Source organism: Podarcis melisellensis (genome assembly GCF_964234715.1).
Source record: "Podarcis melisellensis genome assembly, chromosome: 2".
Lineage (NCBI taxonomy): Eukaryota > Metazoa > Chordata > Lepidosauria > Squamata > Lacertidae > Podarcis > Podarcis melisellensis.
In genome coordinates, this window is record NC_138529.1 from 119,189,262 (window position 1) to 119,207,676 (window position 18,415).

An 18,415-nucleotide genomic window follows, 5' to 3' on the forward strand; every position below is an offset into this window, starting at 1 on the left:
GAGTCCCGATTTTTTCTAGAAAGCCCTGCAGGATCAGGCCCCGAGGGCAGTATCCTCTCCTCCAGCAGGTGCCCCATGCAGGATCCAGTGACCACTGAGAGCCGGAGTATCATTATTATTATTAAGATGGGTGACACCTGGCTTGAGAGCAGTACATGTGAAAAGGATCTAGGAGTCTTGGTTGACCACAAACTTGACATGAGCCAACAGTGTGACGCGGCAGCTAAAAAAGCCAATGCAATTCTGGGCTGCATCAATAGGAGTATAGCATCTAGATCAAGGGAAGTCATAGTGCCACTGTATTCTGCTCTGCTCAGACCTCACCTGGAGTACTGTGTCCAGTTCTGGGCACCACAGTTCAAGAAGGACACTGACAAACTGGAACGTGTCCAGAGGAGGGCAACCAAAATGGTCAAAGGCCTGGAAACGATGCCTTATGAGGAACGGCTAAGGGAGCTGGGCATGTTTAGCCTGGAGAAGAGGAGGCTAAGGGGTGATATGATAGCCATGTTCAAATATATAAAAGGATGTCCCATAGAGGAGGGAGAAAGGTTGTTTTCTGCTGCTCCAGAGAAGCAGACATGGAGCAATGGTTCCAAACTACAAGAAAAAAGATTCCACATTAGGAAGAACTTCCTGACAGTAAGAGCTGTTCGACAGTGGAATTTGCTGCCAAGGAGTGCAGTGGAGTCTCCTTCTTTGGAGGTCTTTAAGCAGAGGCTTGACAACCATATGTCAGGAGTGCTCTGATGGTGTTTCCTGCTTGGCAGGGGGTTGGACTCGATGGCCCTTGTGGTCTCTTCCAACTCTCTATGATTCTATGATTCTATGATTATTATTGTATTAATAATGGGCAGCCTTCATATCATCATCATCATTAATGCCCCACCTTTTCTCCAAATTGAGAGTAGGAGATCGTAGAAAAGATAATCTTTACCAGTGAACAGATTAAAGAGGCATTAAACTCTCATATGGTGAAAATATATGTATATGAATAACTATTTTAAAATAAACCAAATACTGTAATCATAAAAGATGTAACCAGGTCTTCACCTCCCTCCACTGATCTGTGACAGCTTGTCACTGTAAGAAGAACCAGTTTTGAACAGGTAACTTGGCTTTTCCCTCATTCTGGGAGCCTATTTTGCTGATGAGCAAGTTACAATGTCTCAAAGTAAATCAATAGCGTCGTGTTTAAGAGGCTTGCACCTATATAAAATGCACACATATACGTTAAAATGCACAATAAAAATTTGATCTCAACATCCTTAAAACATCCTTACTTAAAATATATAATAAAACAAGCAAGTAGAAAGGAATGAATATTAGAATCAGAATTATAGAACTGCAGAGTTGGAGCAGACCCAGAGTATCATCTAGTCCAACCCCCTGCAATGCAGGAATCTCCGTTAAAGGAGACCGTTCCAACGTCCAACAGCTCTTACTGTCAGAAAGTTCTTCCTCACATTTAGTCGGTATCCCCTTTCTTGTAACTTGAAGCCATTGGTTAAAGTCCTACCCTTCTGAGCAGGAGAAAACAAGCTTGTATCCTCTTCCATGTGATAGCCTTTTAAAATATTTGAAGATGGCTATCATATCTCCTCTCAGTCTCCTCCTAAGGCTAAACATGCCCAGCTCCTTCAAGTGCTCTTCCTAAGGCTTTCGAGCTTGTCAAAATCCTTAAATTGTGGTGCCCAGAATTGGACACAGTATTTCAGGTGTGGTCTGACCAAGGCAGAATAGAGTGCTACTATTACTTCCCTTGACACTAATTCGGTTGATGCAGCCCAGAATATAATTTTCTTTTTTTGCTCCTGCTGCATCACATGGTTGACTCATATTAGGCTGGTGTTCTACTAAGGCTCCTGGATCCTTTTCACATGCACTGCTAGTAAGCCAGGTGTCCCTCATCTTATATTTGTGCTTCAGGTTCTTTCATTCTATTCAGTTCATTAAAAAGCAAACAATGTCCTGGGCAGCAACTCCCTTCTGAAGATTCCTTGGGCTGGAGGTTAGGGCAAAGGAGGTGGGTGAACCACAGGCAGCACAAATATATCCCACCAAGAACCCTCCCCTAGTCTGGACATTTCAGAAGGATAAAACTTGAAACCTCCATTAATATATAATTTTATGGTATTACTCCTAGAGAAAGTGGTATTATGAGCCATCAAACCTCAGAAATACACTTTTCCCATTTCTTTTAAGCCAGGCTTTTGAATTTAAAGAATTATTGTGGCCTTAATCTTTGCAACCTACAGTAACTTGCCTTGAGATGACCTTCCTTGAAAAAGCAACTAAATGTGTGGTGTAGTGGTTAAGAGCGGTAGTCTCGTAATCTGGGGAACCGGGTTCGTGTCTCCGCTTCTCCACATGCAGCTGCTGGGTGACCTTCGGCTAGTCACACTTCTTTGAAGTCTCTCAGCCCCACTCACCTCACAGAGTGTTTGTTGTGGGGGAAGAAGGGAAAGGAGAATGTTAGCCGCTTTGAGACTCCTGAAGGGGAGTGAAAGGCGGGATACCAAATCCAAACTCTTCTTCTTCATAATATCTGCCACGCCATCATTCTGTCATGTATACTGCTAGGCAAACTATGTGATTAAGCAGTCTATGACTAACCTAAAAGCAGTAAATTGCAACCAGCACAAGTGAGACCCCTTCAGCCTTTGTTTCCACGCCTTGCAGTTGTAAGAACAATCCTATCCAAAAAGCAAGTTCACCCCCCACCCAATCAGAACCAGAAACCTCATTGGCCAGAAAAATGAGAATCAAGATAAGTCACTCTTAACCAATGTGTCTAATCTTTGACTGTGTCTGTAAAATCACATTTCACACGTGTGTCTGTGTGCATCTGAATGCTGGACTACATAGGATTTTGTTTCCACCCAACAGAGCTCTTCATACATTCTTTGTCATGGGGAAATTAAGAACACCCTCTCAAATTGATATTACACCAACAGGGGTTCACACCTTCGCTAGCTATTGATCAAGGGGGAAAGGATCCGTATCCACAGAAGCCACCATTTCATAAATATCCATCATGACTTCCTTGTACAGCACTCTCTGACCTGAATCCAGCAGGGAGCATTCGTCATCGGTGAAATGCAAGGACACCCATTCAAAGTTCATTGATCCCTGGAAAACGAAAGCAATTCCCTTAACCGTAGTTCATCCAGAGTAAGGTATGGAAACCTCTCCTCTGCAATGGGAAACTGGAGATCTTAAGTGTTCAGAAATCACCCAAAGCCAATGGAATTTACCCATTAAAGAATTCTAAGTCAAGTATTCTAACATAAAAAAATATGTATGGTAACTTGTCTGTGAGACTGCCCAGTTTCTTTTCCTCCAACAGGGAAGCCAATGTAAGGGATTTAGTTTCCAGGAAACTGCACATTAGTTAGTTTCATGTTTCTTTTGGGGAAACTGGTGGAAAACATTATTAAAGACAATGACATAACCAAATGTATGTAAGCAAATTTATATAGTGCACCTTCAAGCAAAAAAAAAATCCTAACATAGCACATCTGCAAATGAGATCTGAATTGGTGATGACTGAGAAGGAAAGTGACATTTGGGATCATAGCTGATAGCTCAGTAAATATATTGGCACAGGGTGTGAAAGTAGTGAAATGGGTCAATGCCGTTTTAGGGAAAGATTCAAAACTAAGCTGCCAATATCATAGTGCTGATATACAAATCTGTGGTGCAGCTGCCCTTATAAAACTGTACGGATCCAGTTGCATGACCTCAAAAATAATATTGCAGATTCAGAAAACGTTGAGAAAAGAACGAACAAAATAATTAATGGGTTGGAAAAATATGAGGAATTACTCATCTGAAACAAAGGGGCTTATGGGGAAATATGATAGAGATGTAAAAAGGTATGCATGGTGTTTAGAAATAAGAGGGAGGTGGTTCTCCCTCTAGAATACTGCCTTTCCAGGCCATCCAATGAAGCTAATTGTGCACAGATTAAGGACAAACAAAAGGAAGCACTTCTTCACTGTTAAACTCTGCAATTCACTAATGCAAAATGCAGTAATAGCCACCAATTAAGAGAATTAGGCAAATTCATAGCCATCAGTGCCAGTTTCTTTTGTCTGCCAACCCAATCATCTTTATTGGACACTTAGAAGACTATTTCATGCCACTCTTCTAAGGAATACGTCAGACAGAAAAATATGAGAGATGAAGAAATTAAAAAAGAATGCACTACGGCACTGACAATATAGGACTTGTATTTTGTACGTACTGGACTTTGGTGGTCAACTGAAAAGTTACGTTTTATTATATTATGTCACAGTGTTGATTTTGACATTATGAGAAGAGGCATCTAATTTTTGATAAGTAGTTTCTAGTAAATAACTTGCATTTGTTACCATGTGGCCTATTACGTTCACGTGCTTTTACAACAGACTACCGGCCATGATGACTGTGCGCTGCCTCCACTTGTTTTGGGCAATATATTCCTCATTGCCAGTTCCTGGGAATCACCTAAAGAGGCATGTTGTACTCGGTCCTGGTTGCAAAGTTCCCAGAGGCATCTGCTTGGTCACTGGGAGAATAGTGTGCTGGACTAGGTGGGTTAAGGGCCTGATCCACCAACTAGGCTCTTCTTAGGTCATGTTCAAGGTTTCATGAGCAAAACCCCCTTCCTCAGAGGCTGCAGATTCAGGTCCCTCTGTTACTAGGAAGGACCAATTCCAGAGGTCCCCAACATCTCTCTCTGATTACCTTTCCCCTACCTTACCTGGATGCATGGTGGTCAAGAATTCATGAAAACATTGAAAAAGAAGTGGGCAATAGTGTGGTGAACAAACAGGACCTGAGAGGCTAAAACATGTTTGGAGAGATTTATTTTAAATAAATCAACAGAAGGCCAGGAAATGCCTTTTAACCTATGAAAGATATGAGTGAAAGGGTATCAAGCAGAAATCAGCAGCACATTACACACTAAATGTGGAAAAATAAGCAACAGAATATGCAAATGATGCATGTGGAAACACAAAATATTAATATAAAGCTTAACTTTTAAACTTATGTTTGTCTACTCAGAAAAAAGAATAGGGCAAGTCAAAATCATATCCAACTTAACTGTTGCTGAATTCCACACTGGCTCCACCAGCTCTCTCATATAGCTTACCGATATACCCAGCTAATCTAAATACACATCCACTGAATGGATCTCATGGACAGCTCAGTCAGCAAAGAATGGAACTCTTAAATCTCAGGGTGGTGGATTCCAGCCACAAAATCTCCCCAGCACTTTTCACAGCAGGCAAGAGAGTGGTGTGAAGAACAGGGAGGTGTGGGAAGGGAGTAATTACAGTGACACCTCAGGTTACAAACTTAATTCGTTCCGGAGGTCCGTTCTTAACTTGAAACCGTTCTTAACCTGAGGTGCGCTTTCGCTAATGGGGCCTCCCGCTGCCAAGTGAAGCTCTTGTCACACTACAAACATTTGTAAGGGCTATCCATTGTATGAATTATCTTATGGCTAGTGAGGTGACAACTCTGAATGAATCTCTTTCCACATTCCAAACATTTATGAGGTTTTTCTCCTGTGTGAGTTATTTGATGCAAAGTAAGGGTGTCTTTTTGAGGGACGCAGGTAGCGCTGTGGTCTAAACCACTGAGCCTCTTGGACTTGCTGATCTGAAGGTTGGCGGTTCAAATCCCTGCAACGGGGTGGGCTCCCGTTGCTCGGTCCCAGCTCCTGCCAACCTAACAGTTTGAAAGCACGTCAGCGCAAGTAGATAAATAGGTACCACTCCAGCGGGAAGGAAAACGGCGTTTCCATGCGCTCTGGCACTCGTCACGGTCCTGTGCGCCAGGAGCAGTTTAGTCATGCTGGTCACATGACCCAGAAAGCTGTCTGTGGACAAACGCCAGCTCCCTCGGCCTGTAAAGCAAGATGAGCGCTGCAACCCCAGAGACGTTCGCAACTGGACTTAACAGTAAGGGGTCCCTTTATCTTTACCTAAGGGAGTCTTTGCAACTGAAACTCTTTCAACACTGCATAGAGTCCCCTGTATGAATTCTTTGATGCTTCATGAGGGAGTCACTATATCGGAAGCTCTCCCCACAGTCCAAACATTTGTAATATGGCTTGTCCCCTGTGTGGGTTGTATGATGCATATTAAGGGAGCTACTGTTACTGAAGCTCTTCCAAAGCATTAATGAGGTTTCTCCTCGTATGAGTTCTTTGATGATCAATAAGGTGACAACTCTGACTGAAGCTCTTTCCACATTCAAAACAGGTATAAGGCTTTTCCCCTGTGTGAGTTCTTTGATGCCGAGTAAGGGCGCCACTCTCACGGAAGCTCTTGTCACACTCCCAGCATTTATAAGGCTTTTCTCCTGTGTGACTTCTCTGATGCAAAGTAAGGGAGTCTTTGCGAGTGAAGCTCTTTCCACATTCCAAGCACTCATAAGGTTTGTCCCCTGTATGAATTCTTTGATGCTTTGTGAGGGTGCCTTTGTGCCTGAAACTCTCCCCACAGTCCAAACATTTGTGAGGTTTTTCACCTGCCTGAGTTCTTTTATGTCTAGTGAGAATGCTCCGGTGATGGAAGCTCTTTCCATACATCAAGCATTCACACAATTTGTCCCCTGTATAAGTTCTTCCATGTCTAGTGAGGCTGCTCCTCTGACGGAAACACTTTCCACACTTCAAGCATTCATACGGTTTGTCCCCTGTGTGGATTGTGTGATGCCTACTAAGGGAGCTACTCTGACTGAAGCTCTTTCCACACTCAAAGCATTTATGAGGTTTCTCTCCTGTATGAGTCATTTGATGCGAAGTAAGGGAGCCACTATTACTAAAACTCTTTCCACACTCCCAGCATTTGTGAGGTTTTCCCCCTGTATGAGTTCTTTGATGTGAAGTAAGGTTACTACTCTGCCTAAAACTCTTTCCACACTCCCAGCATTTATATGGTTTTTCACCCGAGTGCACTCTTTGATGTGAAGTAAGCGTTGAGCGATAAGGAAATATTTTTCCACACACAGTACATTCATGCTTCTCTCTGCAAATCTGATTTTCATTAACCTGAGAAGCAGTGGATTCCCTCCCCACCTTCTGCATTTGGGTCCCCTCATTTCTGTAGGTTCCAACTTGAATCCACAGTTTCCGTTGCTCCTTCTGCTCCTCAGCTCCTTCACGTGACAGTTCTGATTGTTCTCCTTCAGTCAGGAACTCCGAAACATCTCCTAATGGATTAAAAAGGAAAAGTGGTAAAATGATGTGTCTGTATAAGGTAGGGGCCGGCAATCTACAGCTCCTGGGCCACATCTGGCCAAGGGGGTCGTTTAACCGGCCCCCGAGCCACCCTGAACCCTGCTGCCCACGCTGCAAGTCTCCGCACACTGCGCTAATCCAGCGCTTCGCAGCGACTCACTTCTGCAGTGCTGGCGGGGCTTCCTATTGGATGCAGGAAACTCCTGCAACCAATAGGAAGCTGCAGACGCCTTCTCCACACCAGAAATAGTGTTTGTGGGTGTGCGCTCGCCCAATCTGGCCCATGCTGAGATCTCCACAGGAGTGAACCGGCCCAGGCTCAGTAAGTTTGCCGACCCCTGGTTTAAGGCCTCATTCACACAGGACTTTTAATGCTGATTTGAGGCTGCTTGCATCTCTATTTTGCATTTTGCGTCATCCACAGAAAATCCTCCTCATCTAAATGGCAGCCTTCCCTTTCTTAAATTTAGAAACATGATGCAGAGCAGAGTTCCCCCATCTTTTCCCAACCGTGGCCTATTTCCAACCTCATTTCCTTCCTGTGGCCCCCAACCCCTTCCTACCGGTAGAAAGGTAGCTATTGAAATGTTTTGTTTGTAAACAGAACCTTTTTTATAATTTATTTATTATACTATTTTTATGATTTATACAAAATACAGCTACATAAAATAATAGGAGCATAATGAAATGTTGTTGAAGCAGATAAACATAAGAATCATAGAGCTGGAAGGGTCCCCAAGAGTCATCTTTCTAGTGCAACCCATACAAACGTAGGAATCTCAGCTCAAGCATCCATGACAGATGCCCATCCAACCTCTGCTTAGAAACCTCCAGGGAAGGAGAGTCCAGAAGCTCCAGAGGGAGATCTTCCTTGTACTGTATTATAAAAAGTAAACAACACTTATTTGATCCCAGTTATTTGACACAGAGCAGGAAACCTACAGATAACAGTCCAAAAACATACCGTTCAACATTTCTCCGATGAAAATAGATACGTTCTATTCCAGAATAATAATAATAATTTTACTATTAATACCCCACCCATGTGGGACAAGAAGCTACAGTTAGTTCAAAATTGGGAAAGGCGTACCTCAAGGCTGTATATTGTCCCCTTGCTTATTTAACTTATATGCATCATGGGAAAGGCTGGGCTGGCTGAATCCCAAGCGAGAATTAAGATTGCCGGAAGAAATATCAACAACCTCTGATATGCAGATGACACAACCTTGATGGCAGAAAGTGAGGAGGAATTAAAGAAACTATTCATGAGAGTGAAAGAGGAGAGCGCAAAATATGGTCTGAAGCTCAACATCTAAAAAACTAAAATCATGGTCACTGGGTCCATCACCTCCTGGCAAATAGAAGGGGAAGAAATGGAGACAGTAAGAGATTTTACCTTCTTGGGCTCCATGATCACTGCAGATGGTGACAACAGTCGCAAAATTAAATGATGCCTGCTTCTTGGGAGAAAAGCAATGACAAACCTAGACAGCATCTTAAAAAACAGAGACATTACTTTGCCGACAAAGGTCCGTATCGTTAAAGCTATGGTTTTCCCAGTAGTGATGTATGGAAGTGAGAGCTGGACCATAAAGAAGGCTGCTCGCCGAAGAATGAATGCTTTTGAATTATGGTGCTGGAGGAGACTCTTGAGAGTCCCATGGACTGCAAGAAGATCAAACCTATCCATTCTTAGGGAAATCAGCCCTGAGTGCTCACTGGAAGGACAGATCGTGAAGCTGAGGCTCCAATACTTTGGGCCACCTTACGAGAAGAGAAGACTCCCTGGAAAAGACCCTGATGTTGGGAACGATGGAGGGCACAAGGAGAAGGGGACGACAGAGGGCGAGCTTGTTGGACAGTGTTCTCGAAGCTACGAACCTGAGTGTGTCCAAACTGAGGGAGGCAGTGGAAGACATGAGCGCCTGGCGTGCTCTGGTCCATGGGGTCACAAAGAGTCGGACACAACTATACAACAACAACAACAACACCCCGCCCATCAGATTGGATTGCCCCAGCCACTTGGCGGCTTCCAACATATATAAAGACATAATAAAACATTAAACTTAAACTCTTCCCTATAGAGGGCTGCCTTCAGATGGCTTGGAGGTTGCATAACTCCATACCCTCCAACATTTCTCTGGGACGTCCTAAGGAAAAGCAGGACATTCCAGGATCAAATCAGAACCTGGGATGACTTCTGTAAATCTAGGACTGTTTCTGGAAAATAGGAACACTTGGAGAGTCTGCAGAAAGGAGTACAGGGTCCATGAGAGGAACATTCTACCGCTAGAACAGATTGGCTTCCGAAAGTCAGCATCAACCATGGACCACTGTCTAACTCTCTATCACCTTGCCAGTAAATACACTGCACCAAGGCAAGGCCACCTATTTGCCGCTTTCATGGACCTGGAGGCCGCCTTTGATTCCATTCCTAGGCAGAGATTATGGTCCAAACTTGCCCATCTGGGAATTGATCCGCACCTCCTCTCCCTAATTATTTCCCTTTATTCAAACACCACAGCTCACGTCCGAAGTGGTCCCAACGGCTCCCTTACCACTCCATTCCCAACGGCCAAGGGCGTCCGACAAGGTTGTCTCTTGGCCCCTTTACTGTTTAATCTCTATCTTCATGATGCAATTTCCCCTCTGAAGCTAGCAACTAAGTATCCTCCTCACTTAGCAGGCCACCCCGTTGCTTCCCTTTTCTATGCAGATGAAGCCGTCATCTTATCCAGAACAGCTGCGGACCTAGCAAATGCAGTTAATGCATTTATCGCCTATTGCAAGGCGGAAGCTCTTAATATTAATTATAAAAAATCGAAAGTCCTCCACTTCACTCGTTCCCGCAAATTCAAGCTGGAGCCGCTCAAGATCACAGGTGGCTACTTAGAAAAGGTAAAAGCCTTTAAATATCTAGGCTTAATATTCACTTTTAATCTCTCCTGGACCACCCATCTACAATATGCCTTCCTCGCTGCAACCACGACCTCTAATGCCATTGTCCGATTTTACCACCAGAAGGGCGGCAAACACCTTCCAGCAGCAATTCAAATATTTAATGCCAAAGTTGTCCCTAAATTATTATATGGCTGTGAAGTATGGACTACAGCAATATCAGGTAACTTGGATCGCCCACTTCACGTTTCTGAGATCTCTTTCCGGCGTCCCGAGATGTGTCTCAGGTGCAGCCCTACGACTTGAGTTCGCCCAGCCCTCAATTGTAAAACGAGCATGGAGTCGAGCCATTTCCTATAGCTCCCACCTATTAGCATCGGATGCTCAAATTAGAGGTGGTTTCTCCAATCTGATCCTAAGAGATATTCATAATTCTCCCTGGAAAACTACAATTAACCTCAAATTCCGCTCTCTTCTCAATCTGAACTGTAAAACTGTTCTTAACTTAGAGTGTATTAGCCCGGCGGCCCTACCTCCAATTAAAAAGAAGCTACAGCAACTTGACTTCTCTAACACAGCTTCCCATGCAAGAGGGCCGTGCTCAGGCCTAGCCCTAGCTATTCCACCCCCTGAAGGGATCCCTCTATACTGCCTCACAATTTCTTCGGAGGCTAAGTGAAGGGCCTTTACCTGTGCCCGTCTCAACTGTTTTCCTACAGCAGTTCTGTCGGGTCGTTATTCCAGAGTTCCCATCGCAAATAGAACATGCACCTGTAATGACACGGCTCTGGAGACTATGGAACATGTAATGCTCTTCTGTCCCAACTGGACAGATGAAAGATCTCGGTTTCTAACTCCTCTCGTGAACAAGCTTCATCTCCCAATCCAGCCTTGGATAGTGTCCCTTCTTCTGCAGGATTCTGATTGTTGGATTACCGAGATGACAGCTAACTTCCTGCTTAGTGTGATGAAGAGGAAAGCGGCACCAACTTCTTCTTTAATACCACAGCTGTAGTCGATACGCCGCACAATCGAACGAAGTTCCAAGTAGCCTTATTGTACAAGGACAAGGAGCTAAGACAAATCTGAGGAGATGAAGGACCCCTTAACGATCCTCCTCCAGGCTCAGCAGTTTTTTGTCTTTTTGTTTTTGTACTCTCTGTCACTCGATGTTTTAAATCCCTTGTTACTTTTGTTATCCCCATTATTTTTATTTTATTTTTATTTTTTTAGTATTCGCCCAGGACGATATCTACTTTTACTTCCCCACCCCCATTTTATGTTGTTATTTCTATGTATATTATGCTATGGCCACACGGCTAATGCAATAAAATCTATTGTGATTGTGACTACAGGGAGTTCTGTATATATGGGAGAATTTTAAAAAGCAAGTGGTCCTCACTGACCTAGTGCAAAAAGATCTAGTCATCTGGAGGAGCAGTGGCTGCCTAGAAAAAACACCACAGCCCCACACCCTTACCTGGGAGTAAGGCCCACTTAACACTGTGCTGCTTCGTTCTGAGTAGACACCAAGTTATTTACTAGATGCAAGTCAGCAGCACCAGTCGAATTCACTTGGCAAGGCGCTGTGGTGGATTTCGTGCCGCGTCTTGCAGAACCAGACCAACACTGCCGACGGACCCTGCAGCCTGATCTGCTAGGCACTGACCTCTTGCGGAGTCAGACCCAGCTGCCACTTGGCCTGGCACTGGCAGAGCAACAAGCAGTGGTCAAAACAGGAACCTCAAGGATTGCCCTCTCCAGCTGAAAACAAACCAGGACTGCTCCAAGAAATTCAAAAAGGGAAAAATAAATAAAAGTAGTGCTAGGCTGCCCCCTGACTTGCCTGTGTGTCACTGAGCAGATATTCAGTCAATCAGGATTTTTAAAGGGGGGAAAATGATTGTAAGCGGTTTAGTCCTTCTGGCCACATGACCCAGAAAGCTGTCTGTGGACAAACCCTGGCTCCCTCGGCCTGAAAGCGAGATGAGCGCTGCAACCCCAAAGTAGCCTTTGACTGGACTTAACCGTCAAGGTGTACTTTACCTTTTCTCTACCTTTATTTGACACAGAGGGGGAAACCTACAAACAACAGTCCAAAAGCATACATTCCAAATTATCTCCGATGAAAATAGGTACGTCCTATTCCATAATAATCATTTTACTATTAATACCCTGCCCATCTGACAGGTTGCCCCAGCCATTCTGGGCAGCTTCCAACATATATAGAAACTTAATAAGACATTTTAAAAACCTTCTCTACACAGGGCTGCCTTCAGATGGCTCAGAGGTCGGATAACTCCATACCCTCCAACATTTCTCTGGCGAAAATACGGACATCCTAAGGAAAAGCAGGACATTCCGGAATCAAATGAGAAACTGGGATGGCTTCTGTAAATCCAGGACTGTCCTTGGAAAATAGGGACACTTGGAGAGTCTGCAAAAAGAGCACAGGGAGTTCTGTATATCTGGGAGAATTTTAAAAGCAAGTGGTCCTCACTGACCTGGTGCAAAAGATCTAGTCATCCAGAGGAGCCCTGGCTGCCTAGAAAAACCACTATAGCCCCACACACCCTTACCTGGGGATAAGGCCCACTGAACTCAGTACTGCTTCGTTCAAAGTAGACACTTAGCAATTTTCTAGATGCAAGTCAGCAGCACCAGACGAATCCACTCGGCTAGGCCGACACTGCCGACAGGCCCTGTGCCCCGATCTCCTAGGCGCTGGTGTCGATTGCACCCCGCGTCTTTCAGAATCAGGCCCAGGCCGCCACCTGGCCCAGCACTGGAGGCAGCTACAAGCAGTGGTCAAAACAAGAGCCTCAGAGATGGCCATCTCCAGCATGAAACAAAACAGGACTGCTCTAAGAAAATGCACAAAGGAAAACAGAAGCAGCAGTGCTACGCTGCCCTGGTGGGCCACCCCCTTACCTGCTTGTGATTGGCTGAGAGGATAGCCAGCCAATCAGGATTTTGAAACCAAAACAGAATGATTAATGGTTTTTTCTATTTTCTTCTCACTTCCCTCTGTTGCTCCCTAGCCTCATGCTGTACAGCCCCCCAATTTATATAATTTTCACCTGGGATCCCGTTGGAAAATCCTGGGGCCCCTGTTGGGAAACACTGATGTAGAGAAACAGGATAAAGAGTGTTGGTTTTTTTAAAGTTGAAAGTCCTTAAGGGAGGAATTGGGAACCTTTGGCTCTCCAAATGCTGCTGAAAAAAGTCCCATCAGCTCCAGCAAACATGGACAGTCAACAGAAAGGATGTTCGGATTCAGCAACTTCTGGGAGGGAGCCAGGCATCCCTACACCTGTCTTATGGGGGGAAAAAGGTCCTTGTGAGCATTCTACTCAGGTGGCAGAATAAGATACCCATCACAACTCTTTCCTCTCCCTTCCACAAGCAGAATCCAGAAATAATTGTGCTGCAGGATAACAGGTGAACATTTACTGGGCAAGGGCCTTAGAACATGTTTGGGAGCCAGAACAGTAAGCTGGGTGTTGGGTGTCATTTCCCCAACAGGCCTGAGGACCTCCCCCTCTCGTGCACAACCCTCCTGTGTAAGCTCAGTTCCCAAATCAGCTGGGTCCTCCGATTCTCCCTGTGAGTCGTTGGGGACAGAGAAGAGGTTCAGATCCATGCCACTCTATCCATTCTGTCCTGTACACTGCTTTGCAAGCAATGCATTTAAGCAGACTAGGACTCTCCCCCAATGCAATAAATCTCAACCAGCACACAGCACACCTCTTCAGCCTTCTGTTTCCATGACAAGCAGTTGTTCACCCCTCACCCAACCCAACAGGAGACCTCCCTGGCCAGAAAAAAGGGAAATCAAGGCAGGTAACTCATAGCCAATGGGTCCATTCTTTGATGGCTTCCTATGGGCATCTGGTTGGCAAGCGTGAGAACAGAATCCTGGACTACGTGGGCCTTTGCTTTGAACCAACAGGGGTCTTCGAATGTTCCTTTGTCTAGGAGAAATTACAAAGTGCTTTCTAGTGATCTCATTGATGGTACAGCAACAATAATTCACACCTTCGCTAGATATGGATTAAGGAGAAAAGGATCCGTACCCACAGATGTCATCATCTCACGAATCTCCTCCATGACTTCCTCGTACAGAGCTCTCTGGCCCGGATCCAGCAAGGCCCATTCCTCGTTGGTGAAATGCACAGACACCTCATCGAAGCTCACCAAGCCCTGGAAGAAGAAAACCACTCCCTTCTTTGTAAGCACTCCTAGGCAAGGCGTTGTCATATAATACTTCTAATACCCTTCTGGGGTATCTAGAGCCCGTATAAGAGATCTCTTATACGGTCGGAGAGGAAGCAGAGCCCAAGCAGAATATATTGATAGTAAAGCGGCTGGTAAGCCTGATCTTGATGATGGGAAGTTTTGCTTCTGCACATGACTCTGGCAAACCGCTCTAAGCTGAAGCGTTCCTTCCTCACCCACCCTAGAATGTTTAGTTCACATGGAGTTCATGAAACATCGTACCCTGACCTGTTCTTAATGCATGGTTGACCACATCTACGGAATGAGATAGTTATGTTCTTTTAAGTCTTGCTATATCAATCACTAGTAATAGTTTAATAAGGAGGTTTTCATGCCTGTCCAATTCTGTGTTCCCTTTCCCAACCTTTAATCTATTGATGATTAATGCTTATATGCAACCTTTGCATTGTATTTGTGTTAACCAATCAGCAACAAGCACATATGTGGCAATGCTGTAATATTCAATAAAAGGGACTCCCCGAGACATGCTCGAGAGATGCCTCCCATATGGCACTTGTCATTCGTCTGTCGTTTATTTCAACCCAACAATTAAAGGAAATAAAGTGTTGCAACATGGTCTCGGCTCACCACACGCAGGAGGGAGGAGAACCCCGAAGCCCCTATAAGGACTTTTGAAATTGCACACCCCCCCTTGGCCAAGACCAGCCCCCAAAACATCATACATACATTCCTCCTCCTCCTCCTATTTCCTCCGTCTCTCCTTCCCCGCATCTTACTTGGAGGCGGCAGGAGAGGCGGCCTCCCCGGAGGACAAAGAATGGGAGAAGCTCCTCCGCAAGGAAGAAGAGGAAGCGAGAGGCCCCTCCACGTCAGGCAGCTGCGTCCCACAGGAAGGAAGGAAGGAGAGGAACAGGAAGCGGAACCTCCTCCTCTCGCGCAGGAACCCCCCCTTCCGCTCTAGGAATCTTGGCTCTGTAGTTTCGGATTAACCCTTTTGGAGCCGAGCGGGAGGAACCTCTTGGCTGCTCCGGGCGAATAGCGAGGAGAGGAGTAGAAGCCCTGCAGGATCAGGCCCCGAGTACAGGATCCTCTCCTCCAGCAGGCGCCCCATGCAGGATGCAGTGACCATTGAGAGCCATAGCATATGCCTCCTTTTCCCCAGGACTGGGAGTCAAGGTGGCTTTCAGATAAAACAGGAAAACTAACATAATCCTTAAAAGGTAATTCTACTCTAATAAAGATATATACATAGAAAAAACTATTAAAAATAGCTAATAATCATAGAAAGAAGTAACAAGGGCGTCATCTCTCTTGGACCTGGTCCAAACCTACAGAGAGATACTGAATTATTATTATTAAATTTGTATACTGCCCTATACCCGCAGGTCTCAGGGCAGTTCATAAAATAAAGTCACAATATGAAAACAGAAGATACACTATCAAAACAAAAACTACCCAATAACTCATCCCCAAAAAAAACAACTCAAGTACAGTGGTACCTCAGGTTACATACGCTTCAGGTTACAGACGCTTCAGATTACACACTCCGCTAACCCAGAAATAGTACCTCGGGTTAAGAACTTTGCTTCAGGATGCGAACAGAAATTGTGCTCCGGCGGCGAGGCAGCAGCAGGAGGCCCCATTAGCTAAAGTGGTGCTTCAGGTTAAGGACAGTTTCAGGTTAAGAATAGACCTCCGGAACGAATTAAGTACTTAACCCGAGGTACCACTGTACTGGGATCTTTGTGAGGAAGTGACCATTTCCCGGTAGAAAGTGACCCTGTCCTCCTGGGGTTCATGCTGAGCGGAGTCAGAGATGCACTCTGGACTTTAAGACGGTTGATTTCCAGCAAGTGACATCTAGAACCCTCCCCAAAAAAGGACACATTTGAAGCAGAGCCAGCTTGGCCAGAACCCATGGACATTCTCCTTACCATTGTTGCAAAACTGCTCGGCTGATTGAAAACTCACATGCAGCAATAGAGAAAATAAAGAGTTCCTTTATTTGTAACCGGCAGCAAAGTGGTTCAGAATATTGAGTTCGAAAGTCTCAGCCTCGAGCAACAGGTTCCAGGGGCTTTTATACCCTTTGGCCTTTCTGCATCTAGCATTGAATATTCATATACTGCAGCAAAATTTAACCAATCATTTGGGACAGCACCCTTCCTTTATTCCTTATAAGCTTACTTCCTGTTACAGTTAGGTAGTTGTGTTGGTCTGCCGTAGTTGAAACAAAATAAAAACAATTTCCTTCCAGTAGCACCGTAGAGACCAACTAATAACAAACTTAGTTGGTCTCTAAGGTGCTACTGGAAGGAATTTTTTTTAATTTTGTTTAAGCTTACTTCCTGTTATTGCAAAGAGCTCAGCATTGCACAGAAACTGTTAGGCACTCTGCAATTTTCATACAAGGCTTCTTCTCCTTTTCTTGCTTTCAGCGTTTCGGGGATACAGTGGTGCCTCGCAAGACGAAATTAATTCGTTCCGCGAGTTTTTTCGTCTTGCGATTTTTTCGTCTTGCGAAGCACGGTTTCGGAAAAGTTTTGGAAAAGCTTCAAAAATCACCAAAGTCTTCAAAAACCTCAAAAAAGGCTACCACACCGCGTGCTATGAGTTGCTCCTCAAAGTCAAGTCGCAACTGTATTAACGGTTTTAAGAAAAAGGAAACAAACTTGCAAGACGTTTCCGTCTTGCGAAGCAAGCCCATAGGGAAAATCGTCTTGCGAAGCAACTCAAAAAACTAAAAACCCTTTCGTCTTGCGAGTTTTCTGTCTTGCGAGGCATTCGTCTTGCGAGGTACCACTGTATTGCAATGTAAGCTTAAGCAATGAGGTGGGTTTGCTTAGCCCAGATTTGCAAATCTGTCCCTGGACAAATTCCGTCCCCAGAATGTCCCCAGATGTGCAAATCTGTCCTCGGGAAACGTGGCAGCGGCAGGCTCAGCAGCCGGGAGCCAGCCTGGTAGCGCAGTTGGCTCTGGCTGGCTTCGGGAGCTGCTCACTGTCCGCTGCCATGGCGCCCGCCATTTTTCCTTGCTGGAACATACAGCGAGGAAAAATGGTGGGCGCCATGGCAGCCAACTGCGCTTCCAGGCTGACTCTGGGCTGCTGACTGCCGCTGCTGCTGCCACTGCCGAAGGGGAACCAGGGATGTCCAGCAGTACAGATCTCCTGTCCCCTTCCCCCTATGTTTTGACTGATAGGGGAGGCTCAGGAGTTGCGGGTGGTTGGCCGTTGCCCAGTTTTTTAAAAAAACTCTGCGCATTGATGTTTCACAGGGTGCGAAAGAAGGGCTTTGCACCTTTATACAATATGCATGTGTGCTTGGGCCCAGGGTCTTTTGCCTCACCATCCCCACTGCTGACTCCCTGTTGCTACTCAGCTTACAACAAAAAAGTGTCCCCGGATTCATTGAAAAAAATCTGGTAACCATGGGTTTGCTGCCTATGTGTCTGACTGCTCAACAGGATATGGCTGCCACACCATTTATATTAATATTATGTTTATGGCCTGTGTTTTTTCCAGGACTGGAAGTCAATGCAGCTTACCGATAAAATAGAAAAAGAAGTGATTAAACTCCAAGAGAGTTAATATATATATGGATATAAAGAATTATTAAAAGTATTGATATCAACAGTACAGTGGTACCTCACAAGACGAATGCCTCGCAAGACAAAAAACTCGCTAGACGAAAGGGGTTTTTGTTTTTTGAGCTGCTTCGCAAGACGATTTTCCCTATGGGCTTGCTTCGCAAGACGGAAACGTCTTGCAAGTTTGTTTCCTTTTTCTTAACACCGTTAATACAGTTGCGACTTGACTTCGAGGAGCAACTCATAGAACACGGTGTGGTAGCCTTTTTTGAGGTTTTTAAAGACTTTGGTGATTTTTGAAGCTTTTCCAAAACTTTCCCGACACCGTGCTTCGCAAGACGAAAAAAATCGCAAGACGACAAAACTCGCGGAACGAATTAATTTCGTCTTGCGAGGCACCACTGTAATAAATCGACAGCAACACCAGTCCTTTCCTCAAAAACAGCCAGTTC

General features: G+C 44.9%; 1 protein-coding gene across 3 annotated transcripts; it reads right to left on the reverse strand.

Annotated features, from left to right (window-relative positions):
- Positions 1–4,838: 4,838 nt before the first annotated feature.
- On the reverse strand, positions 4,839–16,459 carry LOC309364942 (uncharacterized protein). 3 transcript variants are annotated; one of them, XM_081902980.1, is made up of 3 exons: positions 16,309–16,459; positions 14,212–14,338; positions 4,839–7,209 (listed from the first exon to the last, which is right to left on the reverse strand). In XM_081902980.1, the coding sequence occupies exons 1-3, from the start codon at positions 16,309–16,311 to the stop codon at positions 6,152–6,154; spliced, it is 1,188 nt and encodes a 395-aa protein (XP_081759106.1). In that variant the 5' UTR covers positions 16,312–16,459; the 3' UTR covers positions 4,839–6,151. The 3 variants fall into 3 exon arrangements, with proteins under 3 accessions (XP_081759106.1, XP_081759105.1, XP_081759107.1); XM_081902979.1 differs by lacking the exon at positions 16,309–16,459 and adding an exon at positions 15,101–15,284; XM_081902981.1 differs by lacking the exon at positions 16,309–16,459 and adding an exon at positions 15,151–15,279.
- Positions 16,460–18,415: the final 1,956 nt, after the last annotated feature.

Excerpts from the sequence above, each read along its gene's own strand:
- LOC309364942 (XM_081902979.1), bottom strand. The coding sequence starts at position 15,145 with ATGCGGGGAAGGAGAGACGGAGGAAATAGGAGGAGGAGGAGGAAT. Across the intron at positions 14,339-15,100 it reads ATAGGAGGAGGAGGAGGAAT|GGCTTGGTGAGCTTCGATGA; the intron begins GTATGTATGATG and ends TTCTTCTTCCAG. Across the intron at positions 7,210-14,211 it reads TGAGATGATGACATCTGTGG|GAGATGTTTCGGAGTTCCTG; the intron begins GTACGGATCCTT and ends TTAATCCATTAG.